The sequence below is a fragment of the Empidonax traillii genome, unplaced genomic scaffold (genome assembly GCF_003031625.1).
Source record: "Empidonax traillii isolate 1590-97213 ecotype Southwest subspecies unplaced genomic scaffold, ASM303162v1 scaffold8:size5222938, whole genome shotgun sequence".
Lineage (NCBI taxonomy): Eukaryota > Metazoa > Chordata > Aves > Passeriformes > Tyrannidae > Empidonax > Empidonax traillii.
This window is the reverse complement of record NW_020955201.1, coordinates 1,678,917-1,705,793: the sequence shown is the minus strand read 5'-3', so window position 1 is coordinate 1,705,793 and position 26,877 is coordinate 1,678,917. Positions and strand designations below refer to the sequence as shown.

Sequence of the window (26,877 nt, the reverse complement as noted above, 5' to 3'; positions counted from 1 at the left end):
GGAAGAACATATTCTCTGAAACAAAATTCTAATTGGAAGCAGATGTCAAGCCCCATTACATATGGTAGAGATAAATAAAGGCATACATTATATCTCTAGGACATTTGTGAAGATTAAATTGTAAAGACTGCAAACACCTGATGCTGAAATATTTAGTGGTTGTATTCCTTAGCATATCTGCTGAAGTATGTAATCTATCTCTTGTTTTTGAACATCTCCCACCACTACTTATATATAAGTGATTGTATATAGTGCTTAAATGTCTGAAGATATGTTTATATACACACACCCACACTATATATATAAACTAAATTCACTATTTTTGCAGATTTTAATCAAACAGGCTGCAAATCACTTCAGCTGGCTCGGTACCAGTTAGTTCATTTCAGGGATTATTTATTAGGCATCTGCTTTCCTTCAAAATGGGAATCTCACATAAGGAACAGCTAAAGATCCGGTTGAAACTAGTTTGTTCCAGTTCCTCAGCAGATGTCAGTTGTGGGGTGAGGTGGGGGGGAGAGAGAATGTAAAGAGCTTTCTGATGTATTTTTCCTTGCAACATGAGCGTAAAATATGAGCTCTGAGTTATACCAGTCATGATCTGTAGTGGAATGAGGCAAGGCCAAGAAAAAGAATGAATGTTATCTGAGAAAATATTTATAAGAGAAATGTGTTATACAGTATTGATTTTACATCGTTAGCCAGAATGTTAAGCAATATGTGCTTCAAATATTCATTTTGGCTGAACAGTTAACTACACAGGAGAAATAAGTAAATATATTGTTGATTTAATAAATTATTAAATAATAAAAAATACTTATGAAAAGTTCACAAGGGTGCATTCTGATTTTTGCAAATAAACTTTGAAGAGCATTTACCAAAAAGCTCCGCCTAACATTAACTTGATACATAAGCCAAAGAAAGATAATTACAGTATAAAATTTTAAGAAGATTACTACATCTGTGATATTTCATCCATACGATGCAGACCCAATAGTTAGGAATAATGAGTGCCTAGAAGCTTGTGGCCTAAATAAGTCTGATTGCCAAAAGAGTTGCCTTTCCATTTCATTACCTTGGATCACTCCCAGACCAATATATCCACACTGTGTAACGACTGACAAACAGATCCTATTTGTAAGAGACCTTGTGATTTTGTAACTGAATGCTGTCCCATAATTCATGCCTGAAAGCCATGAACTGACAGTCCAAAGGCAATCAAATATTGACACCTCTCATTTCCAAGTGTTTGACTCTGCAATCTATATAAAATTCTTTTAATTTGTCTTTCCTGTTTGTGTGGTTGTTTGCTTTCTAAAAAGCATATTAGATTCCCATAGTCCTCTTTCTCTCCCAAATGTCATTATGTGGCACTCATGAGCAAGCTTAGAGCCTCAAGGTGAACTTTTTCAGATCCTCGCTATTTAAGCTAGGCATATAGCAATAGCAGGTGACCACCTATGTATGGAAGGCATATGATGAGAAAGTGCACCCTTCAACAGGTTTTCCAGTTAGTCTTTTTTGAAAGCCTGGAATGATCTAGCACAGGGCTGTCTACATCCCAGATGCTGAAAGAGAGGTCACCCAGTAAAGCTCCTGCCCTGAGAGTTCAGCCATTTTATCCCACTCTCTTGAAATTTCTCTCTATCCTAACTTTCTCTCTTCATCATCCCTGCTTAGCTCACACCTGCTCTTCTTTTCTGCTGTTGCAAACTCCATTCTTCTCCATCCAGTCCTTAAATCCTTCTTCAGCTATTTTGCTGCTGTGTGCAAGTCAGTCTCCTCTGTCAAATTTTGTCCCAGATGCCTTCCCTGCCTTCTAATCTACTCCCATCTACTTCTCCCTTGCTACTCCACCAGTCTTTTTTGCTTAGATCAGGCAGCCTCAGTTTTCCACTCAGTTTCACACACAACTATTCCTTGAGGATCTTCCTAATCATTTGTCTGAAAATTTCCTAGGTCTGGTTTCTTTACTGAAACATATCAGGTACTTTCCCACTCTCTCTCTCCCTGGTGTCATCACCACTGTTGCCATCTCCTCTTAGTTTGAGCTTCCTTATTCATTAAGTTTTCCAGCATGTAACTGTTCCATTTGCTGCCAGTGCTCCCAGGAATCTTTCCCAAGCATTTTGCTTTCCCAGTCTAATCCCCTTCCAGTCCAATTCACTCATAATTCCAGCTGTCAACCATCGTTATTCTACCCACAAACAAGAAGAGTCACTGTCTCACTTCTTCATTTTATCTTCTTTGCACTAGAAATATACGCTTTTGTTGTTGTTGTTCCACTGCACATCTACAGAAAGGAATTATAAAGACAGAGTCTTGCTCTCAGTTCACTTGTCCCATCTGAGTAAGAAAGTCAACTTGAGACATCAGTTTCCTGCTGAAGCCTGATTGTTCATTGCGATGGGACGTATGAAAGACTAATGTCCCAAAAATGCAGGTATGATTCAGTCTGAGACAGACAGAGTCAGCAAAAAAGTTTAATCTATATGGTAAATATTCAACATGTTTTCAAACAGTAGAAACTCAAATGTCTTCTACTAGGAAGCAAAAGATGTGCTTCATATAGGATGGGCCAATAGTTTCACCTATAATATATTTTTCTATACTTATATAAGGCAGCATAAAAATAAGTGAAGTTTAGATTGAATACAAGTTTTTAGACCTATTAACTTGCTTAGGAAAACAAACACAAATCCAAAGGACTCTTGCCCAAAAGCTCTTTGAAGCAGAAACATCAGTCTGGCTCGTTTAAACATCAGTTTGGCTGCTTTAAAGAGGAATAAAAATTGCATATGTAAACACAAGCTCTTTTGAGTCGGGCAATTTTTTTGAAATGCAGAAAAATGCATTGTTAAGTACATGTTTAAATACTACTCAAAGGACAACAAAAAAAATCTTTTGTCTCAAGGGTATGTGGATAGAGTTAAATATTAGAGAAAGATAATACTGAAATAAGCAGGGTCAAATCATCAGTCTCTTTGAAAAAATAGTGAAGACATATCTACCTCATTTGTACATTCCATGACCCATTAAATTTCAGCAACAATATTGCATAGCCCAGAGAGTAGTTCAAGCACCCAGAGGGTGGTTGGGCACTGCAACAACTCCCCAGGGCAGTGGCAGGCCTGACAGACTTCAAGAAGCATTTAGACAACACTCTCAGACACATAGTGTGACTCTTGGTGTGTCCTGTGCAGGGCTATGAGTTGGACTTGATGACTGGGTCCCTTCCAACTTAGGATACTCTATGATTCTAGACAGTAGCCTCTCTTCTACACAACTTATTATAAACCAGTAAAGGTCTCTTTTGCTACTATACATTCTTAATGCCTATTCAAGGGCAATTAACATAAGAGCTAAATTTTCATCACAGTGTAAAGTAATATATGCAAAGTACACTTTACCACAAACCAAGTGAATGTTTGAAAACATGTATTGCTTATATATGTAATCCATGTAATTCAGTACAGGTGCTTGGTGTCAGTTAGCTTGTAAATTTGAAGAGTGCGCAAATGCTTATATTAAATCTTACCTGCAGTATTCACAATTCTCTTTGCTCGAATTATTCCAAGTGGAGTTTCAACTTCCCACGTCCCATCTGATCGGGAGTTAAGATTAGTCACTTGGACGGGATAATTTAACTGGGCACCATATTTTCTGGCTCCAGCAGCCAAGGCCATAGTGAGAGAATACGGATCAATATGACCATCTCCAGGGTTATACAGGCCAGCTAAAACCTAAGTGAAGGTAAAATTCCCCAAATTAAAGAAATTAAAATTATCAGAATTAGCTAATTAAAAAAACCCAAACAAAACAACCCAACACTTTCTTTCTTAAATATAGTAAACTTTAAGTCAAATCAAAACAAATTTTTAAAACATATGATAATATTGGCCTACATAGAACTATACAACTATCCAACTTAACAATGGTCTAAAGGAGTAAAATTGCTCAGATCTCCCATGCAATCAAAAATGCTTTAATGTTATAATATTATACACATAGTAATTAATAGTATGCACACTGAGATACATTATGGACTAAAATGCACATGAGTCTGATTTTAGGCTCTAATACATCTTTTTTTTCATTGAGAAACAAGAATTTCACGTACAATTTGTATAAAGAAAGTAGACCTTACATGTATATATATTTGATAGACCAATATTTAATTGCAATGGAAATTATATTTCATAAAACCAGGTTTTTACCTTATCCATGTTCAATAAGGGAAATAACTCTTGTACTTTCTCAGGCGTGATTAGGTACTGCTCTGTTGGGTGCCAACCAGCCCGAGTCATTTGGTATTTGAATTCATCCACCCTAGTAGGGGTTGAAGCAATTCTGATACTTCCAGGCTGATGAAACCCCACAGACTAAACGAAAGAGAAATAGTGAATTACTGAAAGAACCTTTACTGATCGCCGTATATGCATGTTTCTATGCTATGGGAAGTCTGATAGGAATTTTGCCACTAACATCACTGAAAGAAAATTCAAGTAAGTTAGGGGCTCCTGAAGGAACAGGGCTTAGATATAAACTCCTAGAGAAAATAATTTTTCAAGAGGTTATCAAATAATTTCCTAGGTTAATGCATACTATCTTCAAGACAGTTGCACAAAGAATTTATTGAATGTCATGATACCTTTGGTTTTTTTAAGATTTGATTAATACTTGATGTATGCACTCACAAACTTTCAAAAATTCAATCAGGTATGTCTCAAAAATAAGTATGTATAACAGCTTTTATTGAAGTCTATCATCCACGTAATTTTCTACTGGAATGCTGCAGAATGTATTTAACTAACTAAGCACCTTTACTGACTCATTGAATAACCACTCACCTTTTCTGCCTTCTTAATAAAGTAAACATCCAGAGCTAGACACTGACTGCTTACTTTCTGGTACACACTATTTTTTTCACGTTTTCTATGTTACCTCACAGGACAATAACAGAGCTGAATTAAGTTTTTTACTGAAACTCACAGTGATAATCTGCTGTAGTATTTTATCTAGTTGAGTAGTAGAAAGAAGAAAAAAGTATTTTAGGACAAATAGAAAAAATACGTGTCATATTAAATATGATGAATGTAAAAAAAAACCTCTACAAAATTTGTAGACTAGTACAGTTAGGATCATGCAATTTCTGTTGCAGTCTCCTAAGCAAGCATGAGTTTAGTAAATGTAATCTTTATGGCTGAGTGATACCAGACAAAAAGGATGACACCTGTGTTTCCCTGCATATCCATTCCTTAAGTCACTAAAAAAACCCACATCTCTGAAAGGGATGGAAAGAATTGCAGCAATTTGCTCAAGTAGAGACAGCATCATATCATATGCATTTTTAAGTGGACATGTTTAAAGCAGAAATGTATCATAATCAATCCATTCACTCCAGATACCTGATGCTATTTTAGCTCTATCAAGCTGAAGTTGCAGACTCTCAGTCTGCTGAGCTCATGAGATGTTTTATGAAAGCCATTTTCTTAAACTGTAGAGGGATCTGGGAACCCAACTAAAATATATAGAGACTAATCATTCAGAAGAGTTTATTTCAATAAAAAGAGACACACTCTCACTCCACACCCTTATCAACTACAAACTTTTTTGTAAGACTATTATTGCAGTTAGTATTGTTTTGAATTAATACTTTAAAGGTTAAGTTGATTACCTGCCCAGTCTCATCTTCCAGTTTCTCATAGAGCTTGATACTATAAGCATGGATTTTCTTCAGGTTTATTCCAGGATGAAAATAAGTAGTTAAGCCAGCCTCAAATAAGAAATAGGAAAAATAACAACATAAATTAGAAATGTAATGTTTTCTTTCCTTCCTTCCAACTGTCAAGATACTATAAAGAAAAACAACACATGGATACAGCCAACTGCTGCAAAAATAAAAATAAAATCCTTTCCCTACTTAAGGCATTACTGTTTTCTGCCCAAGTGTCTTTCCATCTGTCCTTTCTCATCAAATGTGTCAACCTATGATAGTTTTGCAGTTGTTCTCTCCTATAGTTTCCTCTCTTCCTTAAGTTATTGAGCTGACTGCTTCAAATCTTTTGGAAGGGACACACAAACTTCATTTCTGACAACTAAGTCTAATTATGAACTCTAAATGTCCTGTAGTAAGGTCTTTTCTTCCTGTAAATGGAGATGGGAGAGAAACCAAACCTTCCGAAAGACCATATCTTCACAAGAATTCTTACTTTCCTGGAGTGTGAACAGCAGGGCAGTGGAAGCTGATATTCTTCTATTCTCCACAGTTGTCTTGTGTGGCAGCTAAAGAGCAATTGCTGCATTCCAGAAGTAGTGTAAAGAATTATTACATATATTTTGTACATCACTCTAAGAGGTTTAACTTCAGAAAGCTGTCATGCCCTTTTGAGTTCATGCAAAGGTGAAACCAAGAGGTTACTACAGCCTCTTATATTTAAGGAAACTATTCCCGTGCCTACAATGGAGATGGCCACATCAATCTAATGGCATTCATTTAGCACTTAAAAAAGCAGAATGACGTGTTACTGAAGTTAAGCCTATGTCTTGAATTTATCCACTCACTAACACCCTTCTTCAAGTGTATTATTGTGGCAAGCTTTATTTAATTTTGTTACACTACGTATTCCAGATATTGATGTAGAAAATATGTAATTACATGAATGCATGTTATGCACCAGTATGTCCACGTGATTAGCATTATTATAGGAGGAGTCCCCACTCTAACATTATTACATGTATGTCTTGTAGTTCTTTTTCTTCAACCCCACAGTGTACAATTGTTACATTTGCTCCCCCAAGACTTTATGTAATGTCAGCAATGGCAAGAAACAAAGCCGGGAAATAAAAAGGTAATGAATCTCCACACTGTTATACACACAAACTGCTGTTAATTTGAGAGATTAACAAAATATTTCTTACTGCATGCCAGGTAGATCCTGCAGTGAGCTCAGATTTTTCTAGCAGAACAACATCCTTCAAGCCAGCTTTAGCCAAGTGATAGGCCAGACTCACACCAACACAACCACCTCCAATGATCACTGTGTCTGCTCTGTCTTTCCCCAAGGAAGACGAGGTTTCTTTCCTGAAAGAAGAGAAGAATTTCAAAAAGGCACTTTTCCATCTCTTTTGTTTACTGCTTCAATGATAATAAAACTTAGCGTCTGCTTGGCGATTTACACACCTAACTTAAACCCTAACCTGTTCACTTGTATCTTCTTTTAAAGTAAATACTCTTGGAGAGTCATATATGTAAATAGTAGTAATAATAATAAAAAAAAAAAAAAAAAAAAAAAAAAAAAAAAAAAAAAAAAAAAAAAAAAAAAAAAAAAAAAAAAAAAAAAAAAAAAAAAAAAAAAAAAAAAAAAAAAAAAAAAAAAAAAAAAAAAAAAAAAAAAAAAAACACAAAGCAAACTTGCTTCCACTTGCAACTTTAAAACTTATGTTATTACCCAAAATAACCTTTTTTGTAGATCCTATTTTTCAGCAACAAACTGGCCCCCAAAATGACAGTGTCAAAACCTGACTTTTCGAAAGAGCTATAGTATGTACAATAAAAAGTCTTTAAAAATGTCTCCTTAGTAAGGCTCCTTAATAAATTTCTAAAGCCAATGCCAGTAGACTGTGACAGTGTATGTGTTCATGAACAATGAAACACAGGTTTTATTTTTATATTCTGTCTATTTTGACATGTTCTTGTTTTCTGAAGACAAAACATTATAGAAACAGGTTTTTGTCAATGGCTCACATCTGCTACCTCACCACACTGTATTTTCACAACTACTTTAGGCCAGCATAAAACAGAACTGCTACCATAGGCAGCCCCACTCTTCTCCAAGTCATCTGATCCTCCTCTCTACTACCTCACCCACAGACAGCCAAGCAGCAAGCTTGTGGAATGCAGAAATTTATCATGATTTTTCAGAAGTCCTTTATTTTTTTGGTGTGAGACAAGGTAAGACATATTAATATAGTAGCAGTACACACTATATGAAACCACAGTATCTCTCCCTTCAGGACAGTTAATCAATACTCAATTTTATCTCTCCTTGTATATTTGCAACTTCTCTGGCAACAGACTTTCTAATGTATAACTAGTCTTTCAGTGAGAAAACAAAGCTACTAGTTTTATGCATTATGAATAGAGATCTTATGACATTTTAACTGCAGTTTCAGGAGGAATGTGCGCCATGGTTATTCACTAGCAAGTAATGAATAAATCGGAGGACAGGACACCACAGGTTTATGTATTTGGTGCACCACACACTTGCACATGTTCTTTTTAATGATTACATATTAATTTTTGCAAGTTAACGGTAAGTTGTTTAACAGCTAAATGTGAAACACTTTCACCAGATCCTCTACTGAATTTTGAGGCACGTGTTAATCAAGGCCAAGCATAGAGGCTTTTCTCATGCTTCTTTTATGCTGTGGATTTGAGATTTTCTCACCTGATTTTCAGTTTTTTTTCAAACCTGTGCCCAAGAGCCCGGCAATGATCCGGGGCGCACCTTCCCGGTGAAGTACACCTTCACCCAGATGTTTGATCGTGCCAGTTAAACCTGGTCAGTTCTTGCTCATCGGCATGGCCCAGAATACAACAGGAGGGATCTCTCTACACCAGGTCAGCAACGCACCCCGGTTGGTTCTGGCTTTAGCGCAGCAATGCGAGGCGCTGGGAGATGCACCTCCTGCCCTCAGGTGAACCGTCCGGCCGCTGGCAGAGCATTTCAGGCCGGTGGCAGGCGCCCGCCCCTCTCACCGCCTTCCCCGCGCATCCCCGACAGCGGCATCACCGGGGGCCGCGGCTTCGTCCGGCGCGGAACCACGCGCGGACCCTGCGACTGCGCCCGGCCCCTCCGCCCGCCCCCCGCCCGCACTCACCGCCCCTGGGCGCCGAGGGGCCGCCGGGCTGCCGCGCCGAGGGGGCAGGTACGGCGCGGGGGCCGCAGCCACCGCAGGGCTCCCCGCAACACCGCGCTCATCCCGCACACGACCAGGGTGCGGAGCGCTGGCCCCGGGCCGCTCCACGCGGCGTCCCGTCCCGTCCCGTCCCGCCCCTGTCCCACCGAGCCCAGCCCTCCCGGAGGAGGGCGCCGGACCGCCCCTTGGCCGAAGGGGCAGCCCAGAGTGGGCACCGGGCGCCTCTCGACCTCGGGCCGGACGGGGGCGGCGGCGGGAGGAGCGGGACTACCCGGCCGTGCCAGGGGGCCCTCCGGGGTCAGGGGCCGGGCCGGGCCGGGCGGGGGCTGTCTCCCCCAGCGCTGCCCGCAGCGCCCGCCCCCTCCCGGGGCTATAAAAGCGCGGCCGGAGGGGCTGTAGAGCCGAGCTTCGCGGTGAGCCGTCGGGAGAGTGGGCAGCCAGCGTTCCTTGGCAAGGAAGATGCTGCCGATCAGGAAGACCGCGAAACAGGGCAAAAGGGTAATTCTCCCGCCTCCCTCCCCCTCTCAACCCCGGGCGCTGCTCCCTGTGGGCACGGGAGCGGTGTGCCCGCCCCACTCCCCTCCGCCGCCCGCCGCCATGAGGGGACCCTGCCACGGTGGGACCGGGCGGTGCGGGACAGCAGCCCCGCACCGGCTGTCTGGCGACGGCTCCAGCCAGAGCCTCTTACCTCCGCGGGATCCTTCCCGTAGGCTCCTCAGGGGAGCTGCTGCTAGAGCGGCATGACCCGCGAACCGCGCCGATTACCTCCCAGTAAGGTACTCAGTATCTCTGCAGGTAAGGTAATCTTCTGAAAACCTAAAATAAAGCCATGATTATAATTGCACCTGTTCAGCATCGAGCCGTTAAAGGCATTCGGACATCATTTTGAGATAGGTTAGAATGAATAACTCTGTAACAGCTCGCAGAATTTTTGTTTCTCTGAACACATAGACTGGAGCCAACAGACTTCAAGACCATTTTACTTAATATTATTTGATATGCAAATTAAGGGGGCTCACGACACGCCATAAATTAAAATTGTAAAGGTTTTAAGGGTAAACTGTCACTGGACTGGATTTTTGTCTTTAGCATCCTGCCTCCTCTATTTAAAAGCCCCAAATTGCTCTCCTCTTGATTATTATGACTTGATATACAGTATTTGTAATATCAACCCAAACTTCTATGTATCTATGCCCTTTGCTCCTTCATTAGCTAAAGAAATAAACCAGTATAAAAAATTATCCAGGCAGCAGCCATTCAGGCCATTAAGGCAAAGCTATGAGCTTCTAAATCAAACTCTCTGACATATACCAATACTGCTACCCTGCACTGCTGCCCAGGAAGATCAGCAGAATCATGTATCCATCTTTTATTTGGAAGGACACAATTGCCATTAGTAGGGCACATCTCACTCAGAACTGGTTTTGCTTATTTTTATGTGTAGCATGTAAGTCCAGAGTAAGAGAACAGAAAGATACAGGAAAAAGTCTATGAGCTCCTGGTCTTTCAGGTAGATCAGCTGCAAAGGAACAAGGCTGGGCAGTATTTTTTCTGCTTTTTATATTTTGGCATATATTCATACCACCTAACTTCAACACTTAGCAGAAGGAAACTTTCCTAAGTTCCCCCTACAGGCAATGGACTTCTCTTGAGGGCTTACTTAAGACAGGAATAGTTGTTTTGAGAGTCTTTTTCTCACCACTGAGGAAAAGGTAGGCTATAGGTAGACCAAGCAGGTTCTTCACTTACACAGTTCAGTTACATTCCTAAAGGTGGTTGAGGAAACACCTTCTTAGGGGCATTGGCACTCCCTCTTTCCATGAACAGATGTACCATGCGCTGCAACTTCATTCATAGGAGCAAAAGGGACATAGTGAAAAGATGGCTCAAAAAAGCCTTAGTTAGCTTTGTACTTGTGCTGTTTCTTGTAATTTAATACCAGGTTTGTGTAATAGCGGATCACCTGCCAATACAGTTTTGATCTGGATCAGACATGAGCACACAGCTGTAGGTCTCTGGGGCAGAACAAAACAATATTGATGCTGAAATTCAGCTAGCTATGTGCTTGTTGAACCAGTGGTATTTTACACAGTATATAAAACAAAAATGCTGTGAAGGGAAAATTTCAGACCCATAATAAACTTTGCAAAAAGTTGCTTTGTCAGTTCATATTGTATTAAAATGGAAATAAGTTTTTATCAAGTATTTTGTGCTTTGTAGTTATCTCTGCTGCCGTTAGATGCCCTAATGCTAGGTTTAATGTATCACAATATATTAAGATGCCATAGTCTATTTAAATATGGCTTATGTTGCTTCTGTGTGTCAAAAGTGAAGATTATTTTAAAATGCAGTTAAAAAAAATAGAACTGTGAAGAAAAACTGTGGTTGAACCCTATAAGTGACTTTTTAAAAAAGTCAGTTGTTATACTTATATAATATAATAATAAATATAATACCTATATGTGATGTCAATATGTGTCTATTACTTGATGTTCAGTTAACAAGCAAAACCTGAGGTTGCTTGTATGTTATTTTTTTTTTTCTGCACACCTGTTCTCTGGATATTACATTTCTGAAGCAAGCTCCATCTACAAAAGATACTTTGGCAGGCAGGGGAAGCAGGGCTCAATCAGTGATCACTTGGGTGCCTTTCTCTTGCCCCATTTGAAGCATTTGGTTACAACTGCAAGTTAGTTTATTGCAAGCACAACCTTTACAAAGTCTCCTGACACTTATGTTAAAATTCTTTTGCCCCATTTCTGCTGAAATAAAGATAAAAACTTGCGCACTTTAATAATGTTTTAAAGTTAATCAAGTCAATATTTTGGCAAGTCCACAGTGTGCAATGGAATCTGATGCAGAGGTTTGCAAGCCAACACTTGGCCAGTCTCTGCACAGCAGCACTGCACGGAGAAGTCCTGCCATCTTGCTGCAATGTCAGTGCCTGAGCCAAAAATGATGACCATCTCAGTCAGGCTTGGTATGCTCTCAAGAGCCTTAGATTGCTGTGCTTGGTACTGAAACTAGCACAGTTGGCACAGTGCTCCTGCTGGTTGGAAAGGCATACTCTCATACTGCCTAAAGGCCAGGGCTGAGATATCATAAGTGTTTGCCTTCGCTGGATGTAGGGTGTAAGATAATTATATTAATGAAGGACAAAGTATCAAAAAAGCAAATCTACTAAAGGTTGAAGGCTAATTGTTAAAAAACCCTTCCACTCTGCATGAAAATCACACTCAGCTCTATGTCCATGAGGCTTTTCTTTTTTCTGTTCCTCAAATTTCATCCACTGAAATGCCAGTGTGCCATCAAGAAAACTATGGAGAGAAATTGCAGTCTTACCTTTGATAAATTCTTTTCCTGTACTCATTATCTTATATGTGTAGTCTTCATTCATTCATTCATCCATCCACTTTTTAAAATAAATAGAATTATGGTTGCAATCTAATAGCAGAAATATTCTGACAGCAATATACTTATTAGAAATTTTGAACAAGCCAATGAAGCAATGAAAGGAATAAAATAAGTAATGTATTTCAGGTGAAATTAATATATGTTCTCAAGGCAGAAGCAAGGGTCATCACAGCATGCTGTAAGGTTTTTAATTTAGCATCTTAAAACATTTCAGGGTTGTGCAAAACAAACAGGATTTTCTTTGATTTTGTAAATCTGGATAAGCAAACCCTAGCTTTAAAAAGACTATCAGGAACTGCAGGCCAGCTTTTTGAGATGTGTCTTGTTTGGTAGGAAAATGTTACATGATTACTTTTCTGTGATGCCTGTTGTGCCATCTAGTGTCACAAGTTATTTTGGTAAGACTCTGTCAACGTGCCCTTTGTAGCTAAAAAGCTAAATGGGCTAATAAAGAGATTAGTGATACTAGTGTTTAATTTTAAGAAGTTTTGCATATATTTTACAGAAGAATTTGAGGTGCTGTTTTACTTTCATGGGAATGGAATTGGACCATTGACTTCCAGAGACTGTATCTCTGAAATACAGTACGACTGACTAAAGGAAAGACATAATAAGTGTGTACATTATAAAGCCTTATGCTGCAGAAGAGCACATGTGCCATTCTTTAAAGATAATTTAAAAAAAAAATGTATTACTTTTTCCTATTACAGCAGAAGTATTTCTGGTAGCCCACAGGTATTTATGTCTGCTTTGCAAATACAGAAAATGGCAACATAGACAAAGGAAGGCCAGTAACAGTAACTGTTAACCTTTACTCCTGCTTTCTTCAGGGTATTCTAGAGCGCTTGGATGCTGGAGAAATTGTGATTGGAGATGGAGGATTTGTCTTTGCTCTTGAAAAGAGGGGATATGTAAAAGCTGGGCCTTGGACTCCTGAAGCAACTGTAGAACACCCAGAGGCAGGTCAGTTTTACTGGGAAATGGTATTCCTGTAGTGAATGTAAACATGGTTGGCTCTGTAATAACTATACAGGAACTTGCAGTAGTTTTCAAATGATAGTGTTCCTTGACACTGTTACATTGTTAAGAATAGCATAGGAAATGCCCATCTTACCCCTTTTACTTGCTATAACACTAGCCAAAAGCAGTTGACTGGGTTTTATATTCATATTCTTATATGACTAGTGCAAACATCTAGTGATACGTCTTCAAAATGCTCTCCCAGTCTTCAATAATTTGCATCTCAGGGACTTTTTGATACAGATGTGGTTACATTTGTTTAATAACATTAAATGATTTCTCAGTCATGGATTTGTCCAGTCTGTCCTTGAGCTGATCATTTAAAGCGTATGATTTACAACATCTCATGAAAAAGAATTCTGCAGTTAACCATCTGTTTTGTTTTATTTTGTTTTAGTCCTTGTAGGACTCATATATTTATAAACTAAAATGGTTTGTTTATTAATTCTTTCAGAGAAATAGCAGTTTTTAATAAACATTGTAATGGGAGTAATTTAATGTTTCTGGCTCCACTATGAAATGGGGAATGATAGACCCCATAAGGACCTAAAAATTGCCATAAACATATAATGGAGTAACACTCTGAAAGTGGATGGAGAAAAAAATGAACAACCATTCCATGCCTTCCAGCACAAAGATTATAGTGTTCAGCATAAATAGTGCAGAAGCAGATGCTGTTAACTATTTATGTATGATTCATTGTGTCTTGTTGATATCATCTGGGGAGTCTTTCCGCTGTACCTTCTGCAACCAAACTTATCTATCTTGCATTGGCCTTTTTATCCATCAGTGCGCTTGTAGCAAGCGGGGGTAGAGCCCTTCTCAAATCTTCGTTCACGAAGCCTAGCCACGAATGCTTCATTGCAAGAAACCATTTGCACTAATAATATGATGTGCAGTTAATCCCACAAGCCAATTCAGAATACCCTGGGGGAAAAAATTTTCTTTGTTCTGTGTTTGCCCTTCCAAATTAGTCTTTTTCTTCTACACATGGGAAGAAGGAAGAGGAGGGTAGGAAGAGATATCTTAACTCTCTGTTACGTTGCTCTGTATACCTTACCTACTCATTCAATCTTATTCTTCTCAACCTTCAAGTGTCACTTAGGTGTAGCATGCCTAATTTAGGGTTACGCATAGCTTTAGATAGTGCAGAGCTCCAGCAAAAGTTTAAAAGTTGATGATCTAATTTGCTGACTCTCAGCCCAAAGAGAATTCCATTATCTCTCTCTCTGTTTCTCTCCATCTCTACCTTTGTCTGCCTCTGCATGTTCCAACTTACAACTCATAGCACTTATCCCATGCTCTTTATTTCCGCTTTGCTTGTTACTTTGCACCTGAAAAGCCCTTGACCCTCTCCACATGTCTCTTACAGGCTATTTATAAATACACCCTTCAGTGGAAATGTGTTAATTGCTTTTTGTGCAGGGGGGCTGCCTCCTTTTCATTACTGCTTTTTTGCTTCTGCATGCTCAAGGGTCATGTTATTTTGAAAGCAGGTGTGAAGAACACAAGGAGCAACTGGCTGAGCCAGTGGATGTAAAAACCTTACAAACTACCTGAGTTTGTTGTTTTTATAAGGAAAGAAGGAAAAGGTGGAAAGTTCTGAGAATACAGCAAGGGATTAAAAACAAAGTAATATTATTAACGATCGTTTAGTCTCATATGTGGCTGTTAGCCCCATTTCTCAAAGGCTGGAGAGAAACAGAGTTTCACTAGTATGCTGGAAGTCACACAAGTAATTACAGAGAGGTTTGGGGTTTTGATTGTGCATCATGCTGTAGGTTTGATAACAACAACAGTGTACTCATTCTTTTGGTAAAAAACAATCTGCCTGGGGTTAAATGAGATTCAGGCTGATACTTACAACACTATTTTTTCCCCTCAAACTGTAGACCCATTCAAGAATCTCCTGTTCACATATCTGAGATTTTGGGGTATGAAGTTCTTTAGTCCCATATGTTAGATTGTGTTTCATTTGAATACTTACATCACCATCATTATTCACACAAATCCCAGGCATTCTTCTAGGAAAGCAAGAACCATATTTAAAGACCACCAACCATGGTGGTAAACAAATCTGGTCTACTATTGAATATCATAGAGTATTTATGAAAATATTTGTAGATTTTTTTTTTCCTTTTCCTATTTCCTGACTGGTTTTCATCAATGCTTTCTCACTGGGGAGAATAGAAACAGAAATTACAGAGCACTAGAAACATGAGACAGCCCACATATTTGGGATCAGTAGCCTATTGTAATGGGAAAAGAATACTCCCTGAATTATGAATCCTTGTCTCTCCATAAAAGTGTAAGAATTAAATTTAATCCCAGCAGTTCATGCAGATTACAGGGGCTTTTCACAGAATCACAAAATATTCTGACTTGGAAGGGGCCTACAAGGATCATCAAGTCCAACTCTTAAGTGAATGGCCCACAAAGGATTGAAACCACAACCTTGGCATTACTAGTACCAGGCTCTAACCAACTGAGCTCATCTCAGGGACTTTTTGGAATGTAGCTTTTCTGTAACCTATGTTCCTGGAAAGATCTTAGTGAGAAAAGGAGCACTGTGTTAAATCACAGTGTGGTTACCCAAGGCTGTAATTAGAAATTAAATACTGTACTACTAGAGAAAAGCAAGGGACACTACACTTTCATTGATCCTTCAGTGAAAGCAAACATAACTTGCATGTATGCAGGTTGATTCTAGCAACTCAGACTGCTGATTTGAATTTTTCTGATGTGGAAAGCTGTGTTTGTTGCAGCAGAAGGGAGTAATTTTATACTCATGACGAATTCAATATTTTCTTAATGACACAGACTATCTGTAGACAATGAGTTATGACAAACCAGGTCTTCAGGAAAGCTTTACTAAACATCTGCCACAGAAACTGCAGTGATCTAGTGCATGTAGGAAGTAAGTATCTCGTGTACTAAAGAATAACTATTTAATATACTGGAAAAAACTACTTGTGTATCTAGGGAATAAATTATTCCTATATTTGCTATAACATGTCAAGCATTTACCTCTGTTTTACAGGATCACTAGTGTTCTAGAAATTATTAAAATTCTTATTCTGTGAATATACATGTAAAATCAATTGACAGTTCCAGTTCTGCTCCTGCTCAGGCAACCTGGGAGGTCTGAAGGACTGCACAAAATAGAAGACAGGCAAGGTGGTAGGCAAAGCTGAATCCGCTGATAAAATAGAATCTTTAGTCATTCTTAGCAAAGAAAAATCAAGGAGAAAATTTTCTACCTAATGTTCTGAGAGCGAGAAGACAGAAGTTCTACAAATACTAGGGTACTGCTTCTGCATTCTCATAATGGCTCTTCTACTAAACACACTATCACTTATTTTACGTTACATCAATAAACATTTGATTTTGGGGTAACACAGTAATAACTGTACCAGACATCTCTTCTTTGTCTCTTGTTTTGCAGTTCGTCAGCTTCACCGAGAATTCCTCAGAGCTGGATCCAATGTTCTGCAGACATTCACCTTTTATGCCAGTGAGGACAAACTAGAGAACAGGGGCAATTATGTAGCTGAGAAAATAAGTGTGAGTAAACCAGTTTTGATGGAGATGTGAAATGAATTGATTAATTTCAAAAGGTTTAGTAGAGAGATTATCAAGTACTTCCACAGTTTTTCATAACAGTTTTAGCAAGAAAGATGAGGTTGAAGGACAAAATATCCCAAACAAACACAACAACAAAACCAACCAAACAAAACCCCCTCACAAAGCACATATACAAAAACCTCACCAACCTAGCAACAACCCCCTTCCTACCCAAACAAAATAGGTCAGGGATGAAGAGAGGAAAGAGAATGCCCACATTGTATTTTTTCCCATCTGAGGAGATTGGTTTACTGGAGTTTTAATACAATGACTTTAGGGAGCACTAAACGCACAGAAGGCAAAAGTAGTGAAAAAGAAAAAAAGAAAAAAAAAATGCTTTAACATCCAGAGAAATGAATCAGCTGCAAAAATGGTGAAGAATCCTAGAGAATAATGACTGGCTAATTAGAACAAAATGTTTTTAAGAATCATTTCTTCAATGAAGTAACAACTAAAAAAACCCAAGCTATACACTGTGGTTAATATTCCCCTTGTCCCATGTAAGGGTAATCTGTTACATCATCAGAAGTACCATGCTGGTGTTTTTTTACCCCCTGCAAAAAGGAGTTGTAGGATGTTGGATGTGTTCAGTAGATGCAGGCCCAAGGTCCAGTGGGATTTCTGGCATAAGCATTTCTAGGTAGCTCCTTTGAGAGTAGAATAGTTGCCACTGAGGGGTTTCTCTGATCCTTTCCCTTTGGTCCTATTGGACATTTTAACTTCCACAAAATACAGAAAATTCCCCAGGACTCAGGGGGGAAGGAATATCTTTGTACTTTGATAGCCTCAGTCAGAAATTAGAACAATCTGGACACTAGGGAAAGATTTTAAATGAGGTCATAACAAAATGTTATGATCAAATTTATTTGAAATGCTGTACCTTTACATTCAATAGATGCAATACTGAAATGTCGGAAGTGGTAGTCCCAGAAACTGCGTACCTCTGGAACAAGCCATGCTGCAATTCTTGCTCCCATGCAAAATTATAAGGGCTGGAGAGCACCTGGTATTGGGAATGCATTGCATCAAACCTTTCCAAATTGATTTCCTGCTAGTTCAAGAAGCAGGTTCCTTCAGGATTTAAGTGGTTTGTGGTTCCACCTCCCAGAGTTCTCAAACATGTACCTGAGCACAAGGGAAGACAATGTATCAGCAATAGCCCTAAAAATCAGCTACATCTTTTAAGGCAGCCATGGAAAACTTCAGCTGAGAGAAAACTATGTAGATTCTAATTAGTCCATGGACTGCAGAGAAACCTGCTGTAATCAGTACTTGTTATCTGTCCCAAATAATGGGATAGATTTTCTCCAAATCTTTTTTTTTTCCCCCAGGTTAACCTCTGTTTCCAAAGCTGTTCTGGTCGTCCTGATTTATTTATAGAGAGAATCTGTCTTTCAGCTTAGGTGATTGATTAATTAATCAATCGGAAATACTGATAACTTTCCCTCTACTTTTCTTAAATTGTTAACTTTAACATCAAATAATTAATATCTTTTTAAAAATGCCCTAAATAATTCTGTGTATTATATCTGAATTTTTTAAAAGTATCAAAATATGAAAATACCTTTTAAAAATCAATTGAAATTACCATATATTTTGTTTTACATCCACAAATGTCAGAATAAAAGCACACACACTTAAAGGTAACTAACTTGTTTTCTAATAGGCCAAGAAATTCTACTTCACACCAAATACTTAGTTTTTACAGAATATTTGTGTAAAATGTATTAAAGGTAATGTGGTTTTTTTAGTATTTGATGATATGGTAACTTATAGGCAGCAAGAATTTTTTTCCAAGTGTTTGTTATTTTTCTTAAAGAATCTTCCTAATCAATATTATTTTAAAAACCATTAAAGTTATAAAAGAATATGAAAAAGGTGTTATGGCTTTTGACTTGTTTTGTCCTTATTTTGCTTTGAAATTATATACATATCTTTGACCAGGTAAAATTGACATAATCTATATTCACACAGTGCCAGAAAGTGAATGAAGCTGCTTGTGACATTGCAAGAGAAGTGGCTAATGAAGGTGATGCTTTGGTGGCTGGAGGAGTCAGTCAAACACCATCATACTTAAGCTGCAAGGATAAAACAGAGGTTAAAGCAGCCTTTCGAAAACAACTAGAGGTCTTTATGAAGAAGAATGTGGACTTCCTAATTGCAGAGGTAAATCTTTAAAAAAGCACTTGCCTTCAACTGTCACAATGTTGAATTTTAAGATGTCTAGTTTACTTTAGGGGGAACAACTATATATTGCTTCTGCCTTTAAAATTTTCTGCTGTGCTTTTGTCCCAGTAGTATCAGATATTTTTCTAAATGCACACCATCACCTGCAGGTGTCCTAAAATAGGACCTTGAAACCTAAGTTTCTACCTCAGTCAAGTAAAATTCTATACTTGTACAAAGAGGATATATTAATGGGATCTTAACTTGTTTCTACTTCTTCCATACGTGATAAGTAATCTAAGATGACTTTTCTAGGTTAAAATAATTCTTGGATTAATCCATGATTAAGCTCCTGTATGGGCAGTCTTATTCTGAAACAAAATTATCATTATGTTTAACTTACTTTTACTCACTGACTTTTAAAAATCCTTTTTTAACTGAGTGGTCAGTGAACTCCATTGAGTTATGTTAGTATAAATCAGAAAATAATCAAGTCATTGTATTGATGGTGAATTTGGGGTCTGGATTAATGTGTTCATGCTTCATTGCCAAGAAACTAAAGTTGTCTGGTTTTAATTTCTTTCAGTATTTTGAACATGTTGAAGAGGCTGTGTGGGCAGTCGAAGTTCTAAAAGAATCTGGAAAGCCAGTTGCAGCTACAATGTGCATTGGTCCAGAAGGAGACATGCATGGAGTGTCCCCTGGACAATGTGCTGTCCAGCTGGTAAAGGCTGGTAAGAATCTCTCTTAATATGCCCTTTAAAAGCAGGGAACAGAGAAAAGTCCTTAATTATTGAGATAAATGAATGTGTATCTGAAATAGGTAGCTTCCCAATTATATCTGGTAAAAGTTTTGATTCTGCAGTAAAGTTTTTATGTGTACTTTACTAAAGTGATCTTGTAAAAACAGATGAAAATGCAGCTATGAAATCCTTGATAACCAGAATGCAATGGCCAGGAGCAATAGCCACAGACAGCTGATACTGAATACAGCAAAATCCTAAACCTACTTAAATTTCATTACGGCCCCAGCCCCAAATTATAGAATCACATGCAGGATCCAAAGCCACTTTTGATTCTCTGTTTATGTATTTTTGAAATGTATTAAGCACAGTTCAAACCCAGGATGAAAGAATTAAGAGGATGAAAAAATTAATAATTTTGCCTATTCCCAGGACAAGGGGAAAGGCAGAAGAAACTAAGTAGGGGCATGATGAGTGATGGTACAACAGTTTTATTATATCTGTTTGGAACTACTCTTTTCCTTTCAATCAGAGTTAAAATCCAAAGGTAGAACTTGTGTAAGGAACCTGCAAACTATTTGCATGTGTGGCTCTACATAATCAGACTTCACTGATTAAGCACTGGTAAGAAAAGCAGCTATAGAAGGGGGGAAGATGTCCTTCATCATCAGGAAAATAAAGAGGAGTGCAACTGAGATGCAAATCCGATGATCAGCCTCAGGAGAGTTGAGCTCTAACACAGATGCCTTGTTTTCATAACACTGGTGTAAAGATGGACTGCACTGCTACTGGACTGCTGTGGCTCAGAACTTTCCCCTTCTACTTCCTGTGGAGATGTGACTTGAAGTTATTTTCCTCTTCCTAGGTGCTTCTATTGTTGGAGTCAACTGCCATTTTGATCCAGAAACTTCCCTAGAAACTGTGAAACTGATGAAAGAGGGCTTGCAGGCTGCTAAACTGAAAGCCCACCTGATGTCCCAACCTCTTGCTTTCCATACACCTGATTGTGGAAAGCAGGGTTTTATTGATCTTCCAGAATTTCCCTTTGGTAAGACAAGGGTATCTTTGTTGTTGTTGTTGTTGTTGTTTGGTTTTTTTTGTGGTTTTGTTTTATTGTATGTTCCTCTTTTGTTTTTTTCCCCAGCTTTTAGTAAAGCTGAAGCTGCAAAGTGTCCTTCTATACAATAGGATGAGTCCCAGTTACCTTCTGGCATTTTCCAGACAGATTACAGTATAGTATTGGATTAAAGATCATCCACATAGTGACAATGCTTCGCTAGTATCACAGCATGTGACTGAAAGTGAAATTACGATGAAAACAGTTCAAATGCCACAGTCTAAACTCAGTTAAATACTTACTTCTTCCCAGTGCTATAGAACCATGTTCAGGACAGCTATAAACAGTCCAAAGAAACGAATAACAGGAAATACTCAAAAAAACCCTTACTATCCCACAAGGCCTATGTTTACCCGTGTAAGGATTTTAATGTACAGTGCATATGCAGAACTGGATGTAGGTGCATGATTATTGCATAATAGTTCAGTCTTGTGAGTGTTACTGTGTAATTTAAGTGAGATTAGAGAGAAACCAGAAAGGGGACTTCAATGTGGCTAACAGATTGTCAGTTTGTAGGCATCACAACTATGCTCAGGAGAAACTCTACAAAAACTGAAAGATTCTGCCATCTGTTGTGTATATAAGCCTTGTGTATTTAGGCTTATTTTCTCTTGCGGTGCAAAGGATCCCTTTAACATAAGGACAGAATCAGCTTAAACATTTTAAGGTTGATCAGAAAAATTCTTTCATTTTCCAATAACATACACCTTTCTTTTCAAGATCCAACTGTATGGTATTAAACATTCGCAACTCGAATTTGTAGAAAAAAATTAAGACATGGATGTGATTTTTAGGGAGTTCATTGATTTTCTTAAAATTTCTTTCTTTATATAAATGATGGAAAGAGAATAGTGAGCCTGAGAATTCATTAAATGGTAATAACGTGTCTGAGTTCTAAAAATATTCTGAGATGTTTAAAATGTGTTAGAAACCATTTATCCTATTCATTTTTTCATATAAGTCCTCTGACTGCAAGCAAAAAGAGATCAAACAGATGCAGTAAGCAATCAAGTGAATTGAAAGATTCACTCTTGGATTGTATGTTTTAAGCAATCTGTATGAGATCTCAGCATTTAGAAATTTCATGAATAATTGGCGAAGACTCATTTTGTGAATGTTTTCAATACCAAGAAGTAGCAACAGTTTACTTGACAGCAGATAAGTTGTTTGGTAAATCATTGTTAACCTAACCAAATTAACTGTTTCTTGTGAATGGCAGTATGGACAGAGAGATATTTAGATATCTGAAAAGTACATAACCTCTGCACAGGCCAACAATATCTCAGTATCAAGGAAAGCATTAGCAATGTTGTATTGGCAAACTCCAGTGTCTAGATGCCAGCAGTATTTATTTTTTCTGTAGAACTATCTATTTTCCTGTGTTTTCCCTTCTATGTTACTGCAGTTTCTCTGAAAGGTCACCAATTAAATAAGGACAATATTTTAGAAAGAAATGTCCCAGTCACTGAAAGCACCCAGTTATCTTAAAAGTAGATATATAGAGGGGGCAAATCTAGGAACAGGTTACAAACTTTTCATCAAAAACTGATGAAAATTTAAATCTCTTTTTACTAAAAATTTCAACTATTAGGTTATAGATACTTAATTCTGAATAAAGCCAAGAAAAGAAAAGCATTGACAGATGGGGAAAACAGAAGATGTCTCTCCATTTAAGAGAAAACCATTTGGTGTGGGACAGTATCAAATATTTTGCAGAGGTCAAGGAAGGTGATATCAGTCGCTCCCCCCTTCTCCACCAACACTGTAACCCCATCGTAGCCAGCCAAGTTTGTCAGGCATGATTTGCCTTCAAAGAAGCCACGTTGGCAGCCACCAAATCCTTATCTTCCTTATCTTCCACGTGCCTTACCCTGTTTTCCATGGGATTTGATTCATGGTCTTGTTGGGCACTGAGGTGAGACTGACCCATCTGTAGTTCTCTAGGTTTTCCTTTTATTTTTTTTTATATGGGAGTTATGTTTCCCCATCTCCAGTCACTGGGAACTTCACCAGACTGTCATGAGTTTTCAAAAATGATGGATGGTGGCTTAGCCACTTTATCTGACAGATCCTCTGGACCCTCAGATGCATCTCATTAGGTCACATGGATTGTGACAGGGTGGTGGAGAAGACAGGGAAACACTCTATACTGTTCTCCTGGAGTTTTGTTGCTTATACAGGTATAAATCAAGTGCACAATGCTGCATTCTTAATGTTGATCATTTGTATAAATTTTGCACTAGCATTTTCATGATATATGAGAGACAAGGAAATAATGAATTTTTGCTTCTGATGCTTTCTGTCAGATCTGCAGCATTGTACATGAGCTTGTTTTTATTTTAACACGTTTCTAAGATAGCTTAATCTGTTTTCCTTGTGATATTAGACCACCTACTTTGTCCAGTCTTTCCCTCTAAGACCAATAATTTTCTGTTTAAGAATATTTAATTTTCTTCCTTCTGCTTTTAAATTTCTGAATCCATTTCTTAACTACACAGTGGGCTTAGAATGGATCTGCTTTTTACCATCTTCTTGCATTTTAGGCATTTTTGGGAGAGGACACAGGGAGAAGAATCCCACCTCCCTACGATATAGCTGGAGCCTTACTACCTTCTGACAGCTTCTTTGCCCAGTGGAGTGTTCAGTGCACAGACAGTGCAAAAGCTTGCCCGATAACCATGATGATTCATTTCCTGCAGATGTGTATTAAGGAGTGGGAGGATTTTTATTCTTTCATTCTCACATTTTTATGCCCTAAAGTTTCTTCTTCAGTCCCTGGTCCTTTCTTTACAGTTATCCTGGTCTTGTGCCTCCTGCCCTTTGAGATGTGATTTTTCTTGATCTTTTCACTCTCTATTCCCTTCCTTCCACATGTCCTTCCTCTCAGCTCTGTTATCCCATCACTCTGCTCACCACAACCCGCAACAGAGAGAAGGGTTTAAACTAAAGATTGCATCCTAACTTACCTATGCACAGAACTTTTCACAAGCAATGACATGGTTTAAGGCAGCAAGTGCTTATGACTGGGACTGTAACTAAGTAATGGGCTAAGAAATACCTACAGATCCCAGCTGTAACAATTGGCAGCCATTAGTTGATCATGGAAAAAAATGTAATAAGCATTCCTGAGGAATAATGAGCAGGCTTATTCCTATTCAGATAGACTGATAGAATCCTTTCACAGATTAGTCTGTGGTAATCAGATTTCCCAGGTATTGCTTGTTAATTAGGAAATGTAGCCATAACATTGAAAATACTCCAATACTTCAGCTAAGAACTCTGTCAGAATGGCAAGCCTGTGATAAGTCTCAGAAGATATTAGGTGCTGTTTTGCAAGGGCAAAAATGCTAACAAGGACAGGTCAGCAGAGCAGCACAATCAAAAAGCTAATTCTAGGTCAGACAGTTCAAACACATACATCTACATCTACAACCATTTTAGCTAACAGAGTGCAAGTGTTTCAACTACATGATTTCTTACAAAAACTGTGTTGAAATGGACCGTGGTGGAAACTTAAATTATGACTGTCTTTGCAGGTCTGGAGCCAAGAATTTTAACCAGATGGGACATTCAAAAATATGCAAGAAAGGCCTATGACTTAGGGATTCGTTTCATTGGAGGCTGCTGTGGATTTGAGCCATATCACATCCGAGCAATAGCTGAGGAGCTGGCACCTGAAAGAGGATTTTTGCCAGAAGCTTCTGAGAAACATGGTAGCTGGGGCGATAACCTGAGCATGCATACCAAACCCTGGGTCAGAGCAAGGTGTGTATATCTGACCTGGGAAGCACACCAACACACCTGTTTCAAAGGCTTATATTGTTCCATGCAGCAGACTGGCTTAACTCATATGGAGGTCTAAATATCATTGTAAGCATTCTGTGTGTTAATAATTTTAAAGAATTAAAGCTGATCTCAGAGCAGGGAAACAGGTGGAGTACTAGAGGAGCTCTTGTAAAAGTAATTTGTGAAAATAATTAATGAAAGTGAAGAAAAACTGACAGGGTACTATAGATCAGCTTCTAATCGTGAGTGGCTTATGGTATTCCTTTCAAGGATGGAAAGAATACCTTAAAGATACTTTTTAAGCACGTATCATTTCATGCCATGCTGTCATTCCTCTATATTTAAATATAGTTAGATGACCCTTTGCAATGGTCGTTTAGGCCATATTTCCTTCAGTATTGTGAGGTGCTAAGAAAAAAAAAAAAACACCTGAATTTGCTTTACTCTCCTTAGGGCAAGAAAAGAATACTGGGAGAACCTGAAGCCTGCTTCAGGCAGACCTTATTGTCCTTCCATGTCAAAGCCAGATGGCTGGGGAGTGACCAAAGGAGCCAAGGAGCTGATGCAACAGAAAGAAGCAACAACTGAACAGCAGCTGAAAGAGCTCTTCCAGAAACAGAAGATCTAATCCACCACAGTTGTGTAAATGTTAGAATGAGTAATCTACAGAACATTTCATGCTTCACAAGAAAATCAGTGAAGATGAGTACCCTGCTGATTTATCACTTAAAATGTAATGAAAGAGACAAAATGCAGAAAGAATATGATTACAGAGTAAATATGTCAAACTTTGATAACAAAATCTTTCTCTGGACAAATAGTTTAGAAAGTACATAGTCAAAAGCAAGTTTTGATTTTGTCTCAAGGTGCCATGTACACAAGATTTCCTCTTCTGGAGGCTAAAAGTCTAAAGAAATTACTCTGCAATCAAAAAAAAAAAAGTCAAATAAATTAAAAATGACATGATGGAGTAGTTTTGTATTATCTTCATACCTTAAATCATGAGAGCTGAAACAGAACAGCACACCTCCAGTAAAAACGCATTTTCAAATGACACATCTGATCTCTGGAAATCTCATTTTAAATACGTGGTTATGTCAAAATAGCAAAAAACCCAAAGGCTCCTAAAATATAAATCCTATTTATATGAGTCGTAGAACATACCATTACTTTTTTTTTTTTTTTTAAAAGGCTGATTGATTCACTCTACAATCTTAGCTGTAACAAATGAAAAACCCTGTTAGGAAATATCAGTCTGCTTAAGTTAAGAAAACCCATGGACATTTGTACGCTGATTCTGTTGAGAAAGCTTTTCATAGAAAGGGTAACACTGTACTTGGAACCCATAAAGGACCTATATATGCACTACAGTAAACTCCTTTCCCTTCTAAATGCTTCTGGGCATTACCTCTGCAGAAAGTGGAATAATGTAAAATCTGTAAAACAGAAAGGCCAGATCTTTCATCAGCACCACAGTGCACACAGCATTAAAGACATATGCATGATAAAGTGGCTTAAAATACAGGCTAAAATTGGTAAAGAAATGTTTTGAACAATCATTACCAATTTAGAGACTTACTGTGGCATAGAATGCAGCTTGCCCATCACACACTAACCATATAAGCAGCTAGGCTTATTTCTTTGAAACCATCAAAACATGCAAAAATTTGTATTGAAATGCATGACTTCACAAAAAAAAAATGTTGAAGAACCTGGTATTAAGATGATAAGATTTTTGAATGTTTATATACCTAGTTTGAAAAGGATGAATTTTAACATGCTGGAGAGCAGCCAGGCAGAAAGGGACCTGGGGGTGCTGATCGACAGGAGGCTGAACATGAGCCAGCAGTGTGCCCAGGTGGCCAAGAAGGCCAATGGCATCCTGGCCTGCATCAGGAACAGTGTGGCCAGCAGGAGCAGGGAAGTGATCCTTCCCCTGTACTCTGTGTTGGTGAGGCCACACCTTGAGTATTGTGTTCAGCTCTGGGCCCCTCAGTTCAGGAAGGACATTGAGGTGCTGGAGCGGGTCCAGAGAAGAGCAACGAGGCTGGTGAAGGGACTTGAGCACAAGTCCTATGAGGAGAG

The 26,877-nt window shown here is 38.5% G+C and overlaps 2 protein-coding genes across 2 annotated transcripts in view; one reads left to right on the top strand and one right to left on the bottom strand.

Moving 5' to 3' along the window:
* DMGDH (dimethylglycine dehydrogenase) overlaps positions 1 to 8,999 on the bottom strand; it is a 36,848-nt gene extending 27,849 nt beyond the window's left edge. The window contains exons 1-5 of the mRNA XM_027882551.1: positions 8,884 to 8,999; positions 6,922 to 7,084; positions 5,678 to 5,776; positions 4,218 to 4,382; positions 3,539 to 3,743 (exon numbers count right to left, since the gene is read on the bottom strand). Of these exons, the coding sequence (XP_027738352.1) occupies positions 3,539 to 3,743; positions 4,218 to 4,382; positions 5,678 to 5,776; positions 6,922 to 7,084; positions 8,884 to 8,984 (733 nt within the window). The 5' untranslated portion in view covers positions 8,985 to 8,999. The remainder of the gene's footprint in view (positions 1 to 3,538; positions 3,744 to 4,217; positions 4,383 to 5,677; positions 5,777 to 6,921; positions 7,085 to 8,883) is intronic.
* Positions 9,000 to 9,298: 299 nt separating this feature from the next.
* Positions 9,299 to 25,636, top strand: LOC114056915 (betaine--homocysteine S-methyltransferase 1). Its single transcript, XM_027882565.1, has 8 exons — positions 9,299 to 9,420; positions 13,167 to 13,299; positions 16,802 to 16,920; positions 18,955 to 19,146; positions 19,733 to 19,880; positions 20,755 to 20,937; positions 24,543 to 24,771; positions 25,246 to 25,636. Exons 1-8 carry the CDS (start codon positions 9,382 to 9,384, stop codon positions 25,418 to 25,420), a joined length of 1,218 nt encoding a protein of 405 aa, XP_027738366.1. The 5' UTR covers positions 9,299 to 9,381; the 3' UTR covers positions 25,421 to 25,636.
* The last annotated feature ends 1,241 nt before the right edge of the window (positions 25,637 to 26,877 follow it).